The sequence below is a fragment of the Numenius arquata genome, chromosome 25, assembly GCF_964106895.1.
Source record: "Numenius arquata chromosome 25, bNumArq3.hap1.1, whole genome shotgun sequence".
NCBI classification, from domain to species: domain Eukaryota; kingdom Metazoa; phylum Chordata; class Aves; order Charadriiformes; family Scolopacidae; genus Numenius; species Numenius arquata.
This window is the reverse complement of record NC_133600.1, coordinates 183234-200856: the sequence shown is the minus strand read 5'-3', so window position 1 is coordinate 200856 and position 17623 is coordinate 183234. Positions and strand designations below refer to the sequence as shown.

The 17623-nt window shown below is 44.1% G+C and overlaps 1 protein-coding gene across 1 annotated transcript in view; it reads right to left on the bottom strand.

The window, feature by feature from the left end:
- LOC141475309 (ceramide synthase 4-like) overlaps positions 1 to 17623 on the bottom strand; it is a 49159-nt gene that overhangs the window by 16512 nt on the left and 15024 nt on the right. Inside the window, exons 2-4 of the mRNA XM_074163598.1 lie at positions 13003 to 13176; positions 3571 to 3688; positions 809 to 927 (exon numbers count right to left, since the gene is read on the bottom strand). Of these exons, the coding sequence (XP_074019699.1) occupies positions 809 to 927; positions 3571 to 3688; positions 13003 to 13175 (410 nt within the window). The 5' untranslated portion in view covers position 13176. The remainder of the gene's footprint in view (positions 1 to 808; positions 928 to 3570; positions 3689 to 13002; positions 13177 to 17623) is intronic.

The window sequence follows — 17623 nt, the reverse complement described above, 5'->3', positions numbered from 1 at the left end:
CTTTTAGAGAGATGAATAGTACTGCAGGTGCTTAATGATTTCCTTCACCTCTGTGGCTTTCTTGGGAGCCACTCATAAGTAAGGCATTTCAATTAAACTCAGGAGAATCCTCCTTTTCTGTGGAAAACTTAGCCAAGAATAATATTCACAGAACTGGCTGACGTGAGATTTATTTTGTGCCTCCACATAATAAGGAGAATTTCCACACAGCTGTTTCCAAGAAGAGTTTTGCTTTCACATAGGCCTCCTTTTCTGCCACTATAGAATGGTGCTGTTTTTTGAATTTCAGGACGCAGAAGTCAACTGACAGCAGAATACAATCTAGCCTGCTGCCTCTGACTTTTGAAAGCAACAGCATGCAGAACAGTTGCAGAAAAGATGCAGCAGAAGGAATCAGCTTGCAGGGAGGCAATGCCAAGTCATGGGAAAGGCAACGGAAAGGCAACAGAAAGGCTGACTATTTTGGAGGCACCGAAACAGCAGCAAAGAAGCAAGAAGCAGTAAGATGCAAAACAGTAGGAAGTTTTTCAGGTACAATTGTGTTTCAAAGCAGAAACAAAGAGGCCCTATAAGGACTAAAGGTGAGACAGGAGTAAAAGGAGACTTAGGAGTGAAAGTAAAAGGGAAAAGAAAGTAATGTTTCAGTAACAGAGAAGCAGCAGAGAATACAGAAGAACCAGGTGAGGCAGGGAAGACTCAGGATGCTCTTTGAGCAGGGGTGGAGAGCAGGCTGGCAGGCAGGGAGCTGCCTGCGGAGCTCAGCTCCAGTGAAAGGCCCCTGCTGCTCATGGCTTGTGCTCCTGCTCACCAGGCCTCGCAAAACTTCTTCGACAGGCTGGGTCGGTCTGTGTTCCTCCGGCGCCGGAACCACCTCTCCACCTTCCTCACTGGCAGGTCACACTGTTTGGCTAAACTGATCAGCTTACCCTGGAAAACAGGTGAGGCAGCGGGTTTAGATTCAGGTTTGAAGGTCAGAAGGGGCAATATGGATATCTCATCTGACCCATCACAGAGCCCAGCCGGAGGCTCCTGGCAAGTCCAAATCTGTTCAGGCTAAGGCACCTTTCAGGAAGCTGTCTGTTCCTAATGTAATGACCTCAGATAGTAGAAAATCTTTCCATTCTCCCACGAGCAATGCTCGTTGAACTGTTGAAACTTTACAGTTTTTATGTGAACTTCTCCAGTTTGAACTTTCAAACTCTGTTCTCGTTTCCTCACAGGAGTCTGCTGTCAGATCACTTCCTCACCCCGTCTTCAGCAACTGAGTCCCTGAACCTGTCACTCCAACAAAGGTTTACTGCACCTTAAATAATTTTTCAAGTTCTGCAGCAAATCTTGTCATGCCTTTCAGCTTTCTGATGCACTATCAGCTAATAACCTGACTGATGTCATGAGCAGAGGCAGCACCACTTTCCTACTGGATATTCTCCTGTTGTGGTAAACCTGTTAGGGATAATTTTTCAATAGATTACCCACAGAATTCCCACAATTACCTTCCCTCTTGTCCTTAAGCTCTTAAGAGTTTGGCATGTGACGTGAAAAAAGTTTATCATGTTTTATATTCCTTCTGGAAGTGTCACCATGGATAGCCTTAGTTTTTAAGTAAAGCAATAGTTTTTCATACATTCCATTTACCTTAATGGTATCATGCAAGAGTGAATTACACAGTCCCAGCATGTTGTACAAAAGCATGTTCACTACTGATTTTAAGATGTGCTTCTTTCCACTCCTATTTAGTGACTTCTGTTCTTGCGGTGGAGACAAATGGAGATGCTGATTTACATTCTCCAACTGCTCCATAATGTGGAATTCCTCCCAAGGAGAAGATCTGCTGAGAACAGCAAAATTGCATCTTGTACTGGACAAGTAAAAGCTGACTCATAAGCAGTTCTTTGAGAGCTTATGGGAGAGGGAGGAAGCTAGAAGTCTGGCTCAGGTGTAACTGGTGAACGCAAGAGTGAGGCAGCAGCCAGCTACATATCAGACTGTCATTCTTGCTCCATATCAGACTGTCAGGAGTCTCGTGGTGAGGATACGTTCCAGTATCACAGATTCTCTGGGATAAAAGTGCCGGCTTCAGTGCAATGTAGGTGCAGGGAGAGCTGTGGGGAAAACCTGCCTGCAAAGCTAGGCCTTGAGTTAGATCTCTGCAACACAAGAAGTTTTACTGAGAAGTGCATGGATTTTGCGGACAGACAGGAAAGAGGAAGGTCAGGGACCACCATACTGGCAAGTGTTCCTGAGAACACTCCTTCCACTGGGGAGGAAGGCTGGCTGCACAACCCAGATGATTGCCTGCGTTTTTATTCTAGCTTCCATTCTTTTACATTTAACCTGGTACTGAATGTCCTGGGGTTCCACATGCCCCACTGCAGTATGAACTATGCCGGAACAGCCTTGCCAAGGCAAAAATGTGTTCGTGCTTGGACTACCCACTGGTACTGGAACCCCAGCCCCCTGCTCATACATCCTTGGTAAGGGTTAATAATAATAAGGGTTATAAAGGTAAGGGCTAATAACCCTTGGTAAGGCCAAGAAAGCCTGCAAAAAGGAGCTGAAAGAAAATCGGATTCCTTTCCCTACCACTTCCAGGGGACTTCACTGACAGGATTAAATCCCAGTACTGCCTGACAATTCACAACCCTGACAATGCTTTCTCCCTCAGCAGCAGCCATTATAACTCTGGATTATCCTGCCAAATTCTTCAAGATCACTCTTTTTATCTGTCATGGGAAAACTACCCACCATTTGTGTTTGCAGTTTTCTGACACTCCTTACAATCTGTGATGATGGCCAAGACTTTAGTTGGCTTCCTGAAAGGCCAATCTCAAACCCATGGATTGCACAGCAACAGAACGACCCACCCCAGAACTAGGAGCATCAAGCAACCCATGCCTGCTGAGCTGCAAGGACTAGCAACATGGGAGTCAGTTCAGAGCAGCTCATGTGACAGATATTTGCTAATATATGTAAAGAAGCCATCACAGGCTCACAGAATGGCTGAGGTTGGAAGGGACCTCTGGTCATGTGGAGGTTATCTCATCTAACCTTCCTGCTCAAATAGAGCTACCAATAAGAGCTCTGTAGCTCTACAGCACAGGACCATGTCAAAACAGCTTTTGAGTATCCCCAAGGATGGACACTCCACAACCTCTCTGGGCAACCTGTTCCAGTGCCTGCTCACCCTCACAGTGAGAAAGTGTTTCCTGACGTTCAGATAGAGCCTCCTGTGTTTCAGTTTGTGCCACATATAAGCAAACACAGGAGGGAACAGGACTTGTCACTATTTCCTTTGGAAAAAGACTGTCCTGTCCACAGAAGTTTGGGATTTAAATTTTTAGAATGCTACCTATAGAAAGCTGCTATTCCTAAATGTTCAGAAATAGAACTGATAGCAGATGGCATCTGTGGCTGGCTGGTGTCAGGTGGCCCATGCAATAGAGGTTCCTGCTGCTTTGTTGAGCTTCCAAATGAGTGGCATTATCAAACTTCAGAATTCCAAATGTGATTTTATTTGGCTAAAGACACAAGGGTTAAAACTAGAGGAAAGCAAAGGAAGAAAGAACTTACCTCTTCAGGGTTCTTGCAGCATGTACTGTAGAATGTTTCCAGCATGGGGTTGGGCTGAGCTTTTGGTCTCTGCTTGTCTCTCACACCCAGTTTGCTACTGAGGGGCAGGGCTATGGCTCTGCGAAAGAAAAGATAAAGGTTCAGCCAAAAATAGAAGTGATTTCTGATATTGCAGCACTGTTAAAAACATGATGTAGTACATAACAGCTGACTCCTACATTTTGAATCTAAGCACAAGTATCAGATCAGGCAGATAAGACAGATAAAGAAACCAAGAAGAAAACCCCTCAAAATTACAGCAGTAAAAAATGGGACTTGTATTCTATTGCCCCAAGCCCTGTGCTGTAATATCCAAAATTACACAAGGCTGGGCAATACTATATCCTGTTCTGTCTACTTCTGAATCCACTGTGTTTGGGTGTCTGGGATTATGGTACAAAGCCCAGGCTTGCAAAGTCAGCCATGATACCTATCATTGCTCTTTGTGTTGCTTGCAGTTTATGCAAAGTACTACGCTGATGATAAAGCCAAAATGTTGTTCACTGCTCGATCTAGAACATGGCATCCACTTGAACTAAGGACCTGGCCCAGGATCAAGAGGGAGGCTGTATCAGATGTGGAGTATTAATCAGAAGAAATGTCCTGCTGAAACAGGAGGCTACTCCGTCTTTATTGGAGTAACTTATCCCTGTTTTTCCTACTGCAAGTCAAGCATCAATTGTAAAATAAGGACACAGCAACTAGAAACCCAGTCACAAGGAATGGATGCTTATGCTAGCTGTGCATCTTCAGTCTTTCACAGTGAAACAAGGCAAATAAAAAAAAATTGCATAAATATAAAAAAATTACCAAGAGGTAACAAAATTGGGCATAGCTCAACAATTCAACTCCTCCACTACAAACACTCTTCTCTCCCTCAGCAACAGGAAATAGCCTCATCAATGGTGTGAAGTGAGGTGTCCTGCACGGACACTGCACAAACAGGAAACTCGGCAAATCAATGTTTTTAAAAAAAAAAAAGCCCAAATTAACTTTGGGCATTCTCCTTGAATTTCTGAAGAATTAGTTGTTCTTTATTAATCGCGCCCTTTTACACATAGTCACTGGCATGCAGACAGTCTCATTAAAGAAAAGAGCAGACTGTTTGCCTAGAAGCACTTTTCAGTGCTGTTGCTGAACACTGAAGATGCAAAATCTCTGACAAACCTTATCTCTGCACTTTGGAATAGAATTTTTTTGCTTAAGGTAGCAGCAGCTTCCCTGAACAGTTACTGGGTTACCAACTGTAATCAGTGTTGAGGGTGGTCACGAGCTGACAAATACCATGCAGTGCAAGCGAGCACTGAGACCCAACCCCGCTCTGAGTGGTCACTGTTCAGGCAGGTCCTCTCATCAGTTATCCCTAATGATTCAGACACGGAATGAGATTTCTTTTTTTTACTTTGCAGCAAAAAAGCTGTGGAAGCTACTTCACTATGAAGATGTTTAAAGATGCTCTACTTAAAAACAGTGTGAGATGTGTTTATGACTGTGATTATTATATTGTGTGGTTGCCTGTGGTCTCTTCTAGCCCTACAGCCTATACTCCATACATGCATGTGCTTAGGGACTATTCTAGATCAAGCATCCTTCCAGAAGGGCCTTTTGAAGTTTTCTTTTCAAGAACTCATTTAATTAACAGGTATCAAAAGCAATTTTATAAACCGACCACCTACCTGAAGAATGTTTTAGATTAAGGCATAAAACACAGAACGGTAACACATTTTGTTCACTCATGTAACAGTTGATTTCCACCCTTCTTTCGCACACCCAGCCCCTAGTTGTCCACCAACTCTGGGAAATTCCTGTGGTATCACTGGCTACAGAAACATTCAAAGATGTACCAAGACCAATGAAAAAGATACCAGGAGAGAAGAGCCAGGGCTAAGTGTGCTTGCTAGCTACTTTCCAACAAGACACATAGCTTTTGCGATAACTATGTCTAAGTGTTGCTTAGTTTCAGTGAAATTCAGCAGTACCCTGGCACTGCTGCAACCAGCACACTGCTGGATGGCAGAGGAATATAGCCATCATTGGAAATTTTGTTTTTTAGCTCTGATTGCTCTTAAATGTTTCAATTATATCTTCTGGTACAGTCAAAGGGATTAACACTGACACTGGACCAGCAGGTGCTGTGCTAAGAACAATGATGTAGTATTTCAATGATATACGTAACTACACTGAAACTGAGAAAACATTTATTTTAAGCACTGCACTAGATCTTGGTTCTTATATTAAGCGGTTCCCTGAAGTGGGCCTGATCTTTCTTTTTTAAAGGTAAGTCATTTGATACAAGCTCATCTGAAGAGGAAGATGTGATCAAGTTCTGTTGTTGAATCATAGAATCATAGAATTGTCTAGGTTGGAAGGGACCTTTAAGATCATCTAGTCCAACCATCAAACTACCTCTAATGAAAAAAAAAAAATATAAAAAATATCACCAAACCATGTCACTAAGCACTATGTCAACCCGTCTTTTAAATACCTCCAGGGGTGGTGCCTCAACCACTTCCCTGGGCAGCCCATTCCAAGGCTTAATAACCCTTTCCGTGTAAAATTTTTTCCTAATATCCAACCTGAACCTCCCCTGGAGCAATGTGAGGCCATTTCCTCTTGTCTTGTGAGTTGGGCAAAGAGACTAACCCCTTCTCTCTACACCCTCCTTTCAGGGAGTTGGAGAGAGCGAGAAGGTCTCCCCTCAGCCTCCTTTTCTCCAGGCTGAACACCCCCAGCTCCCTCAGCCGCTCCTCACAAGACTTGTGCTCCAGACCCCTCACCAGCTCCGTTGCCCTTCTCTGGACCCGCTCCAGCCCCTCAATGTCTTTTTTGTGGGAAGGGGCCCAAAACTGGACACAGCCCTTGAGATGGGGCCTCACCAGTGCCCAGCACAGGGGGACCATCACCTCCCGAGTCCTACTCCCCACGCTGTTCCTGACACAGGCCAGGATGCTGTTGGCCTTCTTGGCCACCTGGGCACACTGCTGGCTCATGTTCAGCCCGCAGTCGACCAACACCCCCAGGTCCTTTTCTGCCGGGCAGCTCCAGCCACTCTGCCCCCAGCCTGTAGCGCTGCAGGGGGTTGGTGTGACCCAAGGGCAGGACCCGGCAGTTGCCCTTATTGAACCTCATCCCATTGGCCTCGGCCCATGGATCCAGCCTGTCCAGATCCCTCTGCAAAGCCCTTCTACCTTCCAGCAGGTCGATGCTCCCACCCAACTTGGTGTCATCTGCAAACTTACTGAGGGTGCCCTCGATCCCCTCATCCAGATCATTGATGAAGATGTTAAAGAGAACCGGCCCCAATACCGAGCCCTGGGGAACACCAATAGTGACCATACGCCAACTGGATTTAACTCCATTCACCACCACTCTCTGGGCCCGGCCTCCAGCCAGTTTTTAACCCAGAGGAGAGTACTCCCATCCAAGCCATGGGCAGCCATTTTCTCCAGGAGGATACTTGGGAGACTGTATCAAAGGCCTTACTAAAGACCAGGTAAACAATGTCCACAGCCTTTCCCTTATCCACCAAGAGGGTCACTGTCACAGAAGGAGATCAGGTTCGTCAAGCAGGACCTGCCTTTCATGAACCCATGCTGGCTGGGCCTGATCCCCTGGGTGTCCTTCATGAGCCGCATAATGGCACTCAGTATGATCTGTTCCATGACCTTCCCAGGCACTGAGGTCAGACTGACAGGCCTGGAATTCCCTGGATCATCCTTCTGACCCTTCTTGCAGATGGGCGTCACATTTGCTAGATGCCAGTCAGCTGGGACCTCCCCAGTTTGCCACGACTGCTGGTAAATGATGGAAAGGGGCTCAGTGAGGATTTCCGCCAGCTCCCTCAGTACCCTTGGTTGGATCCCATCTGGCCCCATAGACTTGTTTATATCCAGGTGTTGGAGCAGGTCCCTCACCACCTCCCTTTGGATTACAGGGGCTTCAGTCTGCTCCCCACCGCTATCTGTTCGCTCAGAGGTCTGGGTACTCAGGGAACAACCAGCTCTACTACTAAAGACTGAAGCAAAGAAGGCATTAAGTACCTCAGCCTTCTCCTCATCCTTTGTCACTATGTTACCTCCTGCATCCAGTAGAGGATGGAGATTCTCCTGAGTCCTCCTCTTGCTACTAATATATTTATAGAAATTCTTTTTATTGTTTTTAACATCCAAGGCCAGGTTAAGTTCTAGTTGGGCTTTGGCCTTTCTAATCTTTTCCCTACATAGCCTTCCAACGCCTTTGTAATATTCCTCAGTGGCCTGCCCTCTTCTGAAGAAGAACCTCATTGCAGCTTCTTATCAGTCCACATCTGGAACTGAAAGGTCTGAAATTTTCCAGACACATTAAAAAGAAAGAGAACATTTCTGCCAGGTGTCAGGGCAGCTTGCCAACAAGTTTTTTATTGAAAAACTATTTAAATTATCCTGACTGATTCCTTAATTTTGTTTAATCCCTGTCTTCTCTCTCTTTCCTGCAGGTTTGTTATGGTCATGGCATGAAATTAAATCTTACTGTAACAGAAACAAGCCAGTAGCAGTTGATGAAGACAGGGTGTAATTAACCAGAGTTACAATTACTTTGTTGTTGAGGTTTTGAGTTTAACCATGAATTATGGGACCAATCCTACTTTCATGAACATCATTGGGAAATCAAGGCCTGAAATTCTTCCTAAGGGATGTATGTACACATTGGATGTATGCTCTGACTCAGTTTTCAGTTAAATCTTGTTTCAAGCACAACCCTAAGAGAATGATGCTTGTACTGATTTCAACATCACAGATTCATCATCTCAGTTGCAGGGATGGTCTCATCGTGGAAGTTTATCAGCTCTCTGGAAGACAGAAGGAGAAAGTCTGAGGACTAAACTGTACCACTCTCCACAGCCAGGTCAGGCAAGACACAGTCAGTGAGGTGATTCTCATCTCAAGCCAACTTCTTCATCAGTGAGCTTCTCTCACGTCACAGTTTACATGGAAAAGTTCACACTATGGCATTTTATTCAAATCACCAAAGAACAAACTGTCTTGTGTGAAAGCTGTTGAAGTTGAAATGAAATGGATTAATCATGAAGGGGCACAAACTGATACTCCCCCACCTTGGAGAAAGTGGGCTATGTGCCTTCTGCAGAGGCTTCCAGAGCCAGTGTGAGATACAAGAAATAATCTAACCTGGGGGGAGGGGTTATTTTACTCCCACAAATGTTTTTGAATTTATAAGGGTGCCACCCTGCAAATATCTTCTAGTACTAAGAAATGCAGAACCAGTGACAGCATCAACCAGAACTTCTATTCTTTGAACTGCACAACCTCTTTTAGCCTAATGCTTTCCTTTGGCAGAGGGCTATCCCTGTGCTGCTGGAATAGTCTCTACCCTCTCTTGCTTACAGGAGAATGCTTCACATTGCAGTTAAATTGACTGTTCCATTTGATTCAAGATCTCAAGTCACTACAGTACTACTGTCCAAACTGACTAAAGTCAGTTCAGAGTTTTCAATTAAATACTACAATGTGTCCCACATCTTTGCACAAAAAACCTGCTGATAGGACCTAACAGGAAACTGTTTTCAGATCCTTCCTGATTATTGATCAACAACAAAAGCCTCTGTGCAAAATGAATTTCCGAAAGACACATTTCAAAATAAAATACTTGAAAGAGGTGTCCTCATCTATCTTTCTTCTGGTTCTGAGTTCAAGTATCTGTTCCTTGCAGATCACCAGTATCCATTTATTTTTAATGTACAACACATGGTTCACGTACTGTCTCAACTCTCCTAAGAGACCTCATCTTTCTGACTAAAATCCTGCTCTAGTGCAATCTGGGAACTAATTGGATTCTAATTCACTGACACTGGCTTTCAGTTCCACAACATCCAAAAAATCACTGGTCAAGTCCAAAATGAGATGACAAAACTGGATGTAAATTCTGTTTTTCAACTTTCTGCTTTACTATCCCTCAAAGCACTTCAGTTTCCACATAGTCCTAACCATACAAGCAAGAAACACTTTGCAATAGAAGCTGTGATTCCTTCATAGTCATAGCATTTCAAGAATTTGATTTTTATGGAAAAGGGTCTCAAACATAGAACTAGAAGAGAAGCTGACATCCCTGCTTGCAGGCATATGTCAAGGGAAAAGTTCTGCTAAGGTATAAAGGTGCTTAAAATCAGGCTCCAAGTTAAGGATGCAGGACACATCTACTCACAAGCACAATCTCAAAACATCAAAGGAAGGGGAGAGGTTCCCAACTTTTAGGTCCTCTTTTTTGTCAGGACATCATTACCTACCTCCCCCAGCACCTGCTTCAGTACTACAGCAAAGACTAGGAACACTGTGGTGGTAACAAGCTTTCTGCTCTCTGGCACTGAATGCCCCATTTTCCCACCTTCCCCAGAGCAAACTGGCTCACAGAAGAGTTGCTTCACTGAAGCATGAGCTGTTTCTTCTCCCCAAGGGCTGCACAACCTCCTCAGCTCTCCCAGGCCCCACCCAGCTCCTGCATGTCCTATTCCCACAGCCACCACCTAATCCATGGAATAACTGGTTGTTAAAATAATGTCGCTGTCTTGGGATTTCCCAGTTCAGCCAGCAGGTGCCAAGGAGAGGAGAATCCATGCTGAAGGAAGTGGGGTCTTTCTCAGGTTTAACCTCCAAACCAAGGAGATGGAACCATCAGCCAAGCACGGTGGCTGATGCAGTTGCTGAATGAGGTATTGCAGAAAATCCTCAGGGCTTCTCCTGCCTTAGTAGGAGTCCTGACACAGATAAATGATATGAGCACATTACAGCATTTCTGAAATCCCACAGCAGGCACCACCAGAAGCACAGAGTGTATCTAGAGAAAAAAAAAAACACCTTTGCATCCAATGCACAGTTGCACGTAATAGGTGACAGAAGAATAAATTGCTGGAGGCCAAGCTAAAGCCACCAAAACCAAATGTGTGTATTAGTTACATACACCCGTGCTGACCCACAGATCAGATGTACAAAGCTACAAAGCCAAGGCAATGTACATCTTTCAGCCTGCAATTCTCAAACTTTGTGCAAATTATTCTCAACAGGGCTAGTGCCACTGTACACACAAGGTAACGGAACAACAGAGGACTTGATTCATACCTCCCATTCGCCAGGGGAAGCTTTATTCTCCAGGATGAAGTGAACATGAAACAGTAATGATTGAGAATGAGAAAATGTCACGCTGAAATAAAGGACCGCAGAGAGTTAGGACAAACAAGAATACAGCTCAGAACACCGGCTTGTAATTAGCATAGGTAAGATAGTGGTATGATTATAGGTTTCCTGGACCTGTAAAATGGGCTTGTGATATTATCTTTTTTTCTTAAGGGTGTGACAAGAAGCTTTTATTTAATGAAGTTTGTGAATCAAAACAGCTTTAAAATTAATGAGTAGGACCAGGCCTGTGGAAACTCTCCCAGCTGAGGCAGCACTTGGATGGAATAGAAAAAAATCTTTTTACCTGGCCATTGGCATCTTAAAGAAGATGGAAAAGATATTTAGATTGAGTAGGAGCAGTGTGGCAGGAGGAAGAGGAATAAAGGAACAGAGTCACAGAAGCACAGAACTGATGCTGAAAGGGATCTCTGGAGATCAACCAGCCCACCTCTGCTGCTCAAGCAGGGTCTGCTACAGCAGGCTGTGGAGGGCTGTGTCCTGCTGGATCTCGAGTATTTCCACAGATGCAGACTCCCTCTGGGGAACCTGTTCCAATGTTTGACCACCCTCACAGTAAAAAAGCGTTGTCTTATGTTCAGATGGAATATCATGTGTTTCCGTTAGAGCCCACTGCCTCTTGTCCTGTCCAAGGCACCACTGAGAAGAGTTTGGCTCCTTCTTCTTGTTCATGCCTTGTACTGCAGAGCACACAACTGAGCAGTCCTGGTTAATGCAGGACATGGAGGCTAATCTCCAGTTTCACATTGCAAATGTGTCCAAGTCACCAACTGACAGTGCCTACCTGAAGGAGTACTGTGTCCAGCCATGTTTTGCAGATCAGCAAGGAAGAAATGTGAGTCATTTGTGTTTTAATGGTTGCCTACAGCACCTTCGTTTCCACATCAGTAGAGGTAACTGAGACACCCTTGTCCCCAGGAAAGTACAGGATAAAATCCATGGAGTTTATGGAATGCACATTAAACGTATAGTTTACAAACAGATTTGGATTCCAACTTTGTATGATCATAAAATGATTATTTAAAGAATCATTCATGCATTTGTGTTTACATTAAAATAACGGGCTATATATTTTTTTAAATTAAAATCATTCTCACAGCAGAACTCTGAATCATTTCAACTTCTATAAACTTTTCCAAGCTGTCCTTGTATCACAGAGAATCTGGAGAAGAAATACCTTTCTAGCCTACACAGGTCTGCTTCCATTTTCTTGTGCAGCCACTTTTTAAAAGCTTCTTTCTAAGCTTAAAACCACTGTAGATTTGACTGTGCTATTTCAAATGATAACCTCTTCAACCAGCAACTAGGAATAGGGATTTTTCAATCCAGTTAGACCACTTCGAAGAACATTCAAAATCATGAAAAGGAACTTACTCTGCAGTCTTGACAATAGCTGTCACTATGATAATCTGTTATCCACCAGCAAATCACATTGTATTGCAGACCACACTATCGACTAAACTGCATAAAGCAGTTTAGCACCAGCTCAGGACCTTTATGAAACTCAGAGTCAATGAAACCTGCAGTATTTCTAGCTATGCCTTTGCCATAACCCCCAAATTTTCTGTGCTGAAGAGTAATATGCAAAATGTTCAAATGGCTCTGGCCAGAAAGAAGCAGCTTCAAACGTCTCTATGTGGCACTCCCAAGGCAATGACACTCCCGAACCCACAGCAGCGGTCAGTGACAGGCATGCGTTCATGTGGCCATGCCGTGCTGATTCTGAGGTCAGATGACTCAGCCCCAACTAATGCATCTCACCCAAGCTCGTCTGTCAGGTGCAATACCCCACATCCTCATTAGCCAAGATAAAGGAGACTTAACTGTACTTGGGTAGCCTAAACATGATTTCCACTCCACTCGACCCAGAAACAGCAACTAATGTGCAACAGAACACAAAACACTGTGTCTGCCTTCTAAAATACAAGTATAAACCTCATCTAGGGCCTACTTGTTTTAAGTGTAGGAAGTCACATTGCTAATAATTAGACCTTAAGGGTAGGTTTTGTGTTCTATATTCAACACACTTCTTTAGCCAGTACACAGGGCTGGAAAGAAAGAGCTGAAAAACATATCTCAGCAAACTTTATGACCTGGAGTTTCTGTGGACCTCTTCAGTCGTACCTTGGCACAGACAATAAAGCCAGCTTTTGAACCCAAACTGCCAGCATTATGCCTAAAAGACCCCAAAGAGTACTAAATGACTTACCTTTCAAAGGCACATCGAATGACAACCAAGATTAAAGCAAAAGGGATACTGAGCAGGAGATCATGAGGCTGAGGGTAATGGACATCTTCAGACTCTTCCATGTCCTCCCAGGTGATTCCTGGGGGCAGCCAGAACTCATGCTGCCATAGCCACTCATTCAGAGAGCGTGCCATCCTGGAAGGAAGAGAGACCAGAATAAACTGAGGACAGCCTCACACGCAGAAACCTGTCAGCACAAGCCAGTGAAGCAGAGGAAGGATTACACCCTTGCTGAGGTTGCATCTGGCTATGAAAGCAGAAGAGGTGTACCCAAGGAACTGATAACCTGCTCACAGATTTTTATCAGGTGCTCAGTGACTGCTGACTCCTGGCACAGAATGGAGAAAAGTACCTCAGAATTGCACAGAACATTGGTGTCATTCTCAGCAAGATGTATCGGAAAGTTTTAAGTTTAATACTGCACCTTCATAGGTTCCCTTCTACAGAACTGACAGCTTGGTACCATGAGGATGTGGCAAGTCTGCTCCAGGACTGGCCGCCAGCTGTCCTTTTATATGTACATATCCTTATCTTTTAGTCTTTGATCTTTTGTATTTATTTGTTTCTATTTACACATTGCAATTCCACTGTGGGCATGTGTGCATATGTATGCACTATAATTCATACCATTCTGAGACTTCACCTTAAAATAAAAAAAAAAGGAAAAAAGGAAAAAAGATCTATCTTCTGCTTTAAATGATTAAGGAAAGTTACTTCCAGGTAAGAACTTTTGTGCTAAGTGTTAGGCTGGATTCCTAATGTAATTCTAAAGACCATGCCTGAAGGTGGGATTTACATAAGTGATCAGAGAATTTAGCAGCATAAAAGACTGCAGAAAGGGGGTAACAAAGCATTCAACACAAAAATACTGTTGCTAGATAATTCTACCTCATACAAAACTATGACCTGGACTGCCCTCCAATACAGGCTGCTCATCCTAGTTAGTAACAACAAATACCCTAAACGTCAGCTCTGAACAGAAGTCAAAAATAGACCCTGTGCAGTCACAGGAGGAGGAAAGGGGAAGCGTGGGAATGAGATGCCCATTGAGATCATCTGAACAGCACACGGAAAATGCCATCTTAAAAAACCAAGGCAAAAAGCATATAATTTAAGAGTTTGACCTGAGTTTCATAAAGCATTTCACCCAGTGAAGGCCCAAACCCTGGCTCATTTTCTGCAAGAAGAACTGCCTAACAAATCAAAAATGAATGATACGTTTGATTTTGAAGATATCTTTAATTCAGAAGTAGTTTCTTTGTTAGTTAAACTGAAGATCTGCATTATTCCAGAGTTTTGCAGTCTGAGGGTTATTGTCTGAATCATAATGTCTTTTCCTGATTTGGACTTTATTATTAACTTCAATGTGCCTTTTGATCTGACTGTAACAGGGAATAACAGCACCCTATTTCTTCAAGTTTGACTCTCATTTCTCCTGGAGTATGCTGACAAAGCTGATTACAAATATAAGTGTAACTGATACCAAGTGGATGCAAACTTTCTGTCCATCTATGATACACAAAGCAGGAAAACACTTTCCCCTTTTCCCCAAAGAAAAAGGAAACCCATCTTATTAAAAATACATTCTTTTCCTCCTCCCGACATTCCCAGATTTCAGCTTCTGATACCAAAACCCACAACATAAAAATACCTCCTACAAATCAAGAGCCTGGTATACTGCAGAACTGCAAACAAAAGAAGTGGTAGTAAGGCTAATACCCAACTTCACTAGCACCAAAAAGAACATCCAGGTGTTTTACCATCTTTCAATTTTACAATAATCACAGTCTTTTCTTCCTGGTACAGCTTCTGGGACTTTGGAAACCGTGGTTTTCTCCTATTTCCAGGCTGTTCTCTATTCCTTCTGCTAGCTCTACTTCCAGTGCAGTATCTGGACAAAAATCATCGGCACATAAAACTAAGATAAACAGAGTTTATAGACTCTTCAAATTCTGTTTTAAGAGCCTGACAATCAAGATGCAACCGTTTTTAATTTGCCTGCCAAATCTCAACTCTCTTCCAACTCTCTGGGGCCTAGAGTATAACCTAACCTCCCCCATCAAGGCTGGTTTTAGGTGGGAACATCTGCTACCCACTCTCTGCCCGCTTTTCCTCTGGCAGGGCTGTAGGATCCTTCAGCGCTAGTTCCCTTTCCGTCTTGCCTTTGGTGATTCAGCAAAGGCACCTGAAGCCAGGACCAGGGGAGAGTGGTGACAGGGCCCGTTGTGCATTAAAAAGAGAGAAGCTAGCTGAAGCACACACACATACCTGCTAGGGAAAGCTTTTCAGACTACTAAATAAACACGCTATTAACCAGTATAGCTCCATTTGTGTGACACAGACACAAACTCATGGGACAGACTGGCTACTATGCTGAACCTCAGAGCCTTGGTGAACCATGTTTTCAGGATGTCCCTGAGTCTCCTCTAGACTGTGAGAACACAGGTTTCTGTACAAAACTCTACAGTTACAGAGCAGAAATTGTCTATGTAGAAGCAAACTGTGTGAGTATAGGCTTAGTCTGCAATGAATTCAACACACTGTCACTATGAAGCATGGTGACCGTGTTCCAAAACAGCTTGTGCACTTCGGACAGGTACTGGATACTAGCTTAGAAAAGTCAGATAGCTTAAGTGAGGTGTCTGAACTACAAAGACCTTTACAAGGCACGGAAGACACAAACCTCAAAAGTGTTGGTAAACTTTCTTAACTATTAAAAATCTCAGGTCTTGTCAGGAAAAGCATCAGGACATCAGGAATACCTAAGAGAACTATGGGGAGAAATTACACTTCCTCCTTGTCTCAGCTCTTCAGAAAACATTTCTTCAGTACTACAGGGTTATCCCACAGTGCAGAGACAGCCAGCACACTAGGGAAAGCTGTCATAATAGCTAGCTTTGCAATTACACAACCACAGATTCTCCCTCCAGAGCTCTATGTATCTGGCAGCAACACAAAAAGATGCAACACATGCTTGTTGGCAGCAACTGAACTCTGCCGAGGGCTCTTTGTGGGGACTATATAAAATAAGTCTTCCAATTTGCTTCAGGGGAATACTCAGATTCAAAGTGCTAAGGAAGTAGACAGGCATTATCTAATCTACTCCCATGTGCAAACTATATGTAGTCAGGATCACCTTCCTGGGAGATTTATCTCTGCAGCTAGCTTTATACATCACAAAAATATAGAAAAGGGTACAGTATGAAGCACCATATTTATCTTTGCAATTTACACAGGCCAAGTTCCCAAGTTGAAGCAGCTGGAAAGCTGAAGACAACAGTGTGTCTAAAATGCCCTTTAAGCACCCACAGAAAAGCATGCGGGCCCATTTCTCAAAAGTTCTTTATGCCTCATAGAGCATCCTGCATTATTAGCTGTAGTTTTGTAATAATATGTGAAAGAGCCATACCCAAGTCCCAAAAATCAAGCAGGAAGGGAAGAAGACCAGCCTGGCTAAATAGAGAGCTTTGGCTGGAGCTCAGGAACAAAAAGAAGGTTTATGATCTTTGGAAAAAGGGCCTGGTAGGCAAGGAGAAATACCAGGAAGCAGTGAAGATATGCAGGGGGAAAATTAGAAGGGCCAAGGCTCAAGCTGAACTCATCTTGGCCACTACAGTTAAGAACAACAAAAAGGGTTTTTTCCAGTATGTAAACAGAAAAAGGAAGATTAGGGATAATGTGGGCCCACTGAGGAATGAGATGGGCACCCTAGTGGTGGAAGACACGGAGAAGGCAGAGTTGCTGAATGCCTTCTTTTCTTCAGTCTTCACTGCTAAGGCTGCCCCTCATGAACCTCTGGCCTTGGGGGAGGGTATGGAGAGAGGAAGTTTTTCCTCCAGTAGAGGAGGACCAGGTTCGGGACCACTTGGCCAAACTGGACGTTCATAAGTCCATGGGCCCAGATGGGATGCACCCACGAGTGCTGAGAGAGCTAGCAGAAGTTATCGCTGGGCCACTCTCTATCATATTCGAGAGGTCATGGAGAACAGGAGAGGTGCCTGAAGACTGGAGGAAGGCCAACATCACACCAGTCTTCAAAAAGGGCAAGAAGGAGGACCCTGGGAACTACAGACCAGTTAGTCTCACCTCCGTCCCTGGGAAGGTAATGGAGAGACTCATTCTAGATGTCATCTCCAAACAAGTTGAAGAGCAGGGGGTTATTGGAAGTGGGCAACATGGGTTTACCAAGGGTAAATCATGCTTGACCAATCTGATAGCTTTCTATGATGCCATAACTGGTTGGCTGGATGAGGGGAGGGCAGCAGATGTCATCTACCTTGACTTCAGCAAGGCTTTTGACACTGTCTCCCATAACATCCTCATTGGAAAACTAAGGAAGTATGGGCTGAATGAGGGGACAGTGAGGTGGACTGAGAACTGGCTATGTGACAGGACCCAAAGGGTAATGGTTAATGGAACAGGTTCAAGCTGGAGGCCTGTAACCAGTGGTGTCCCCCAGGGGTCAATACTTGGTCCAGTCCTGTTCAACATATTCATCAGTGACCTGGACGAGGGGACAGAGTGTATCCTCAGCAAGTTTGCTGATGATACCAAGTTGGGTGGGGTGGCTGACACCCCAGAG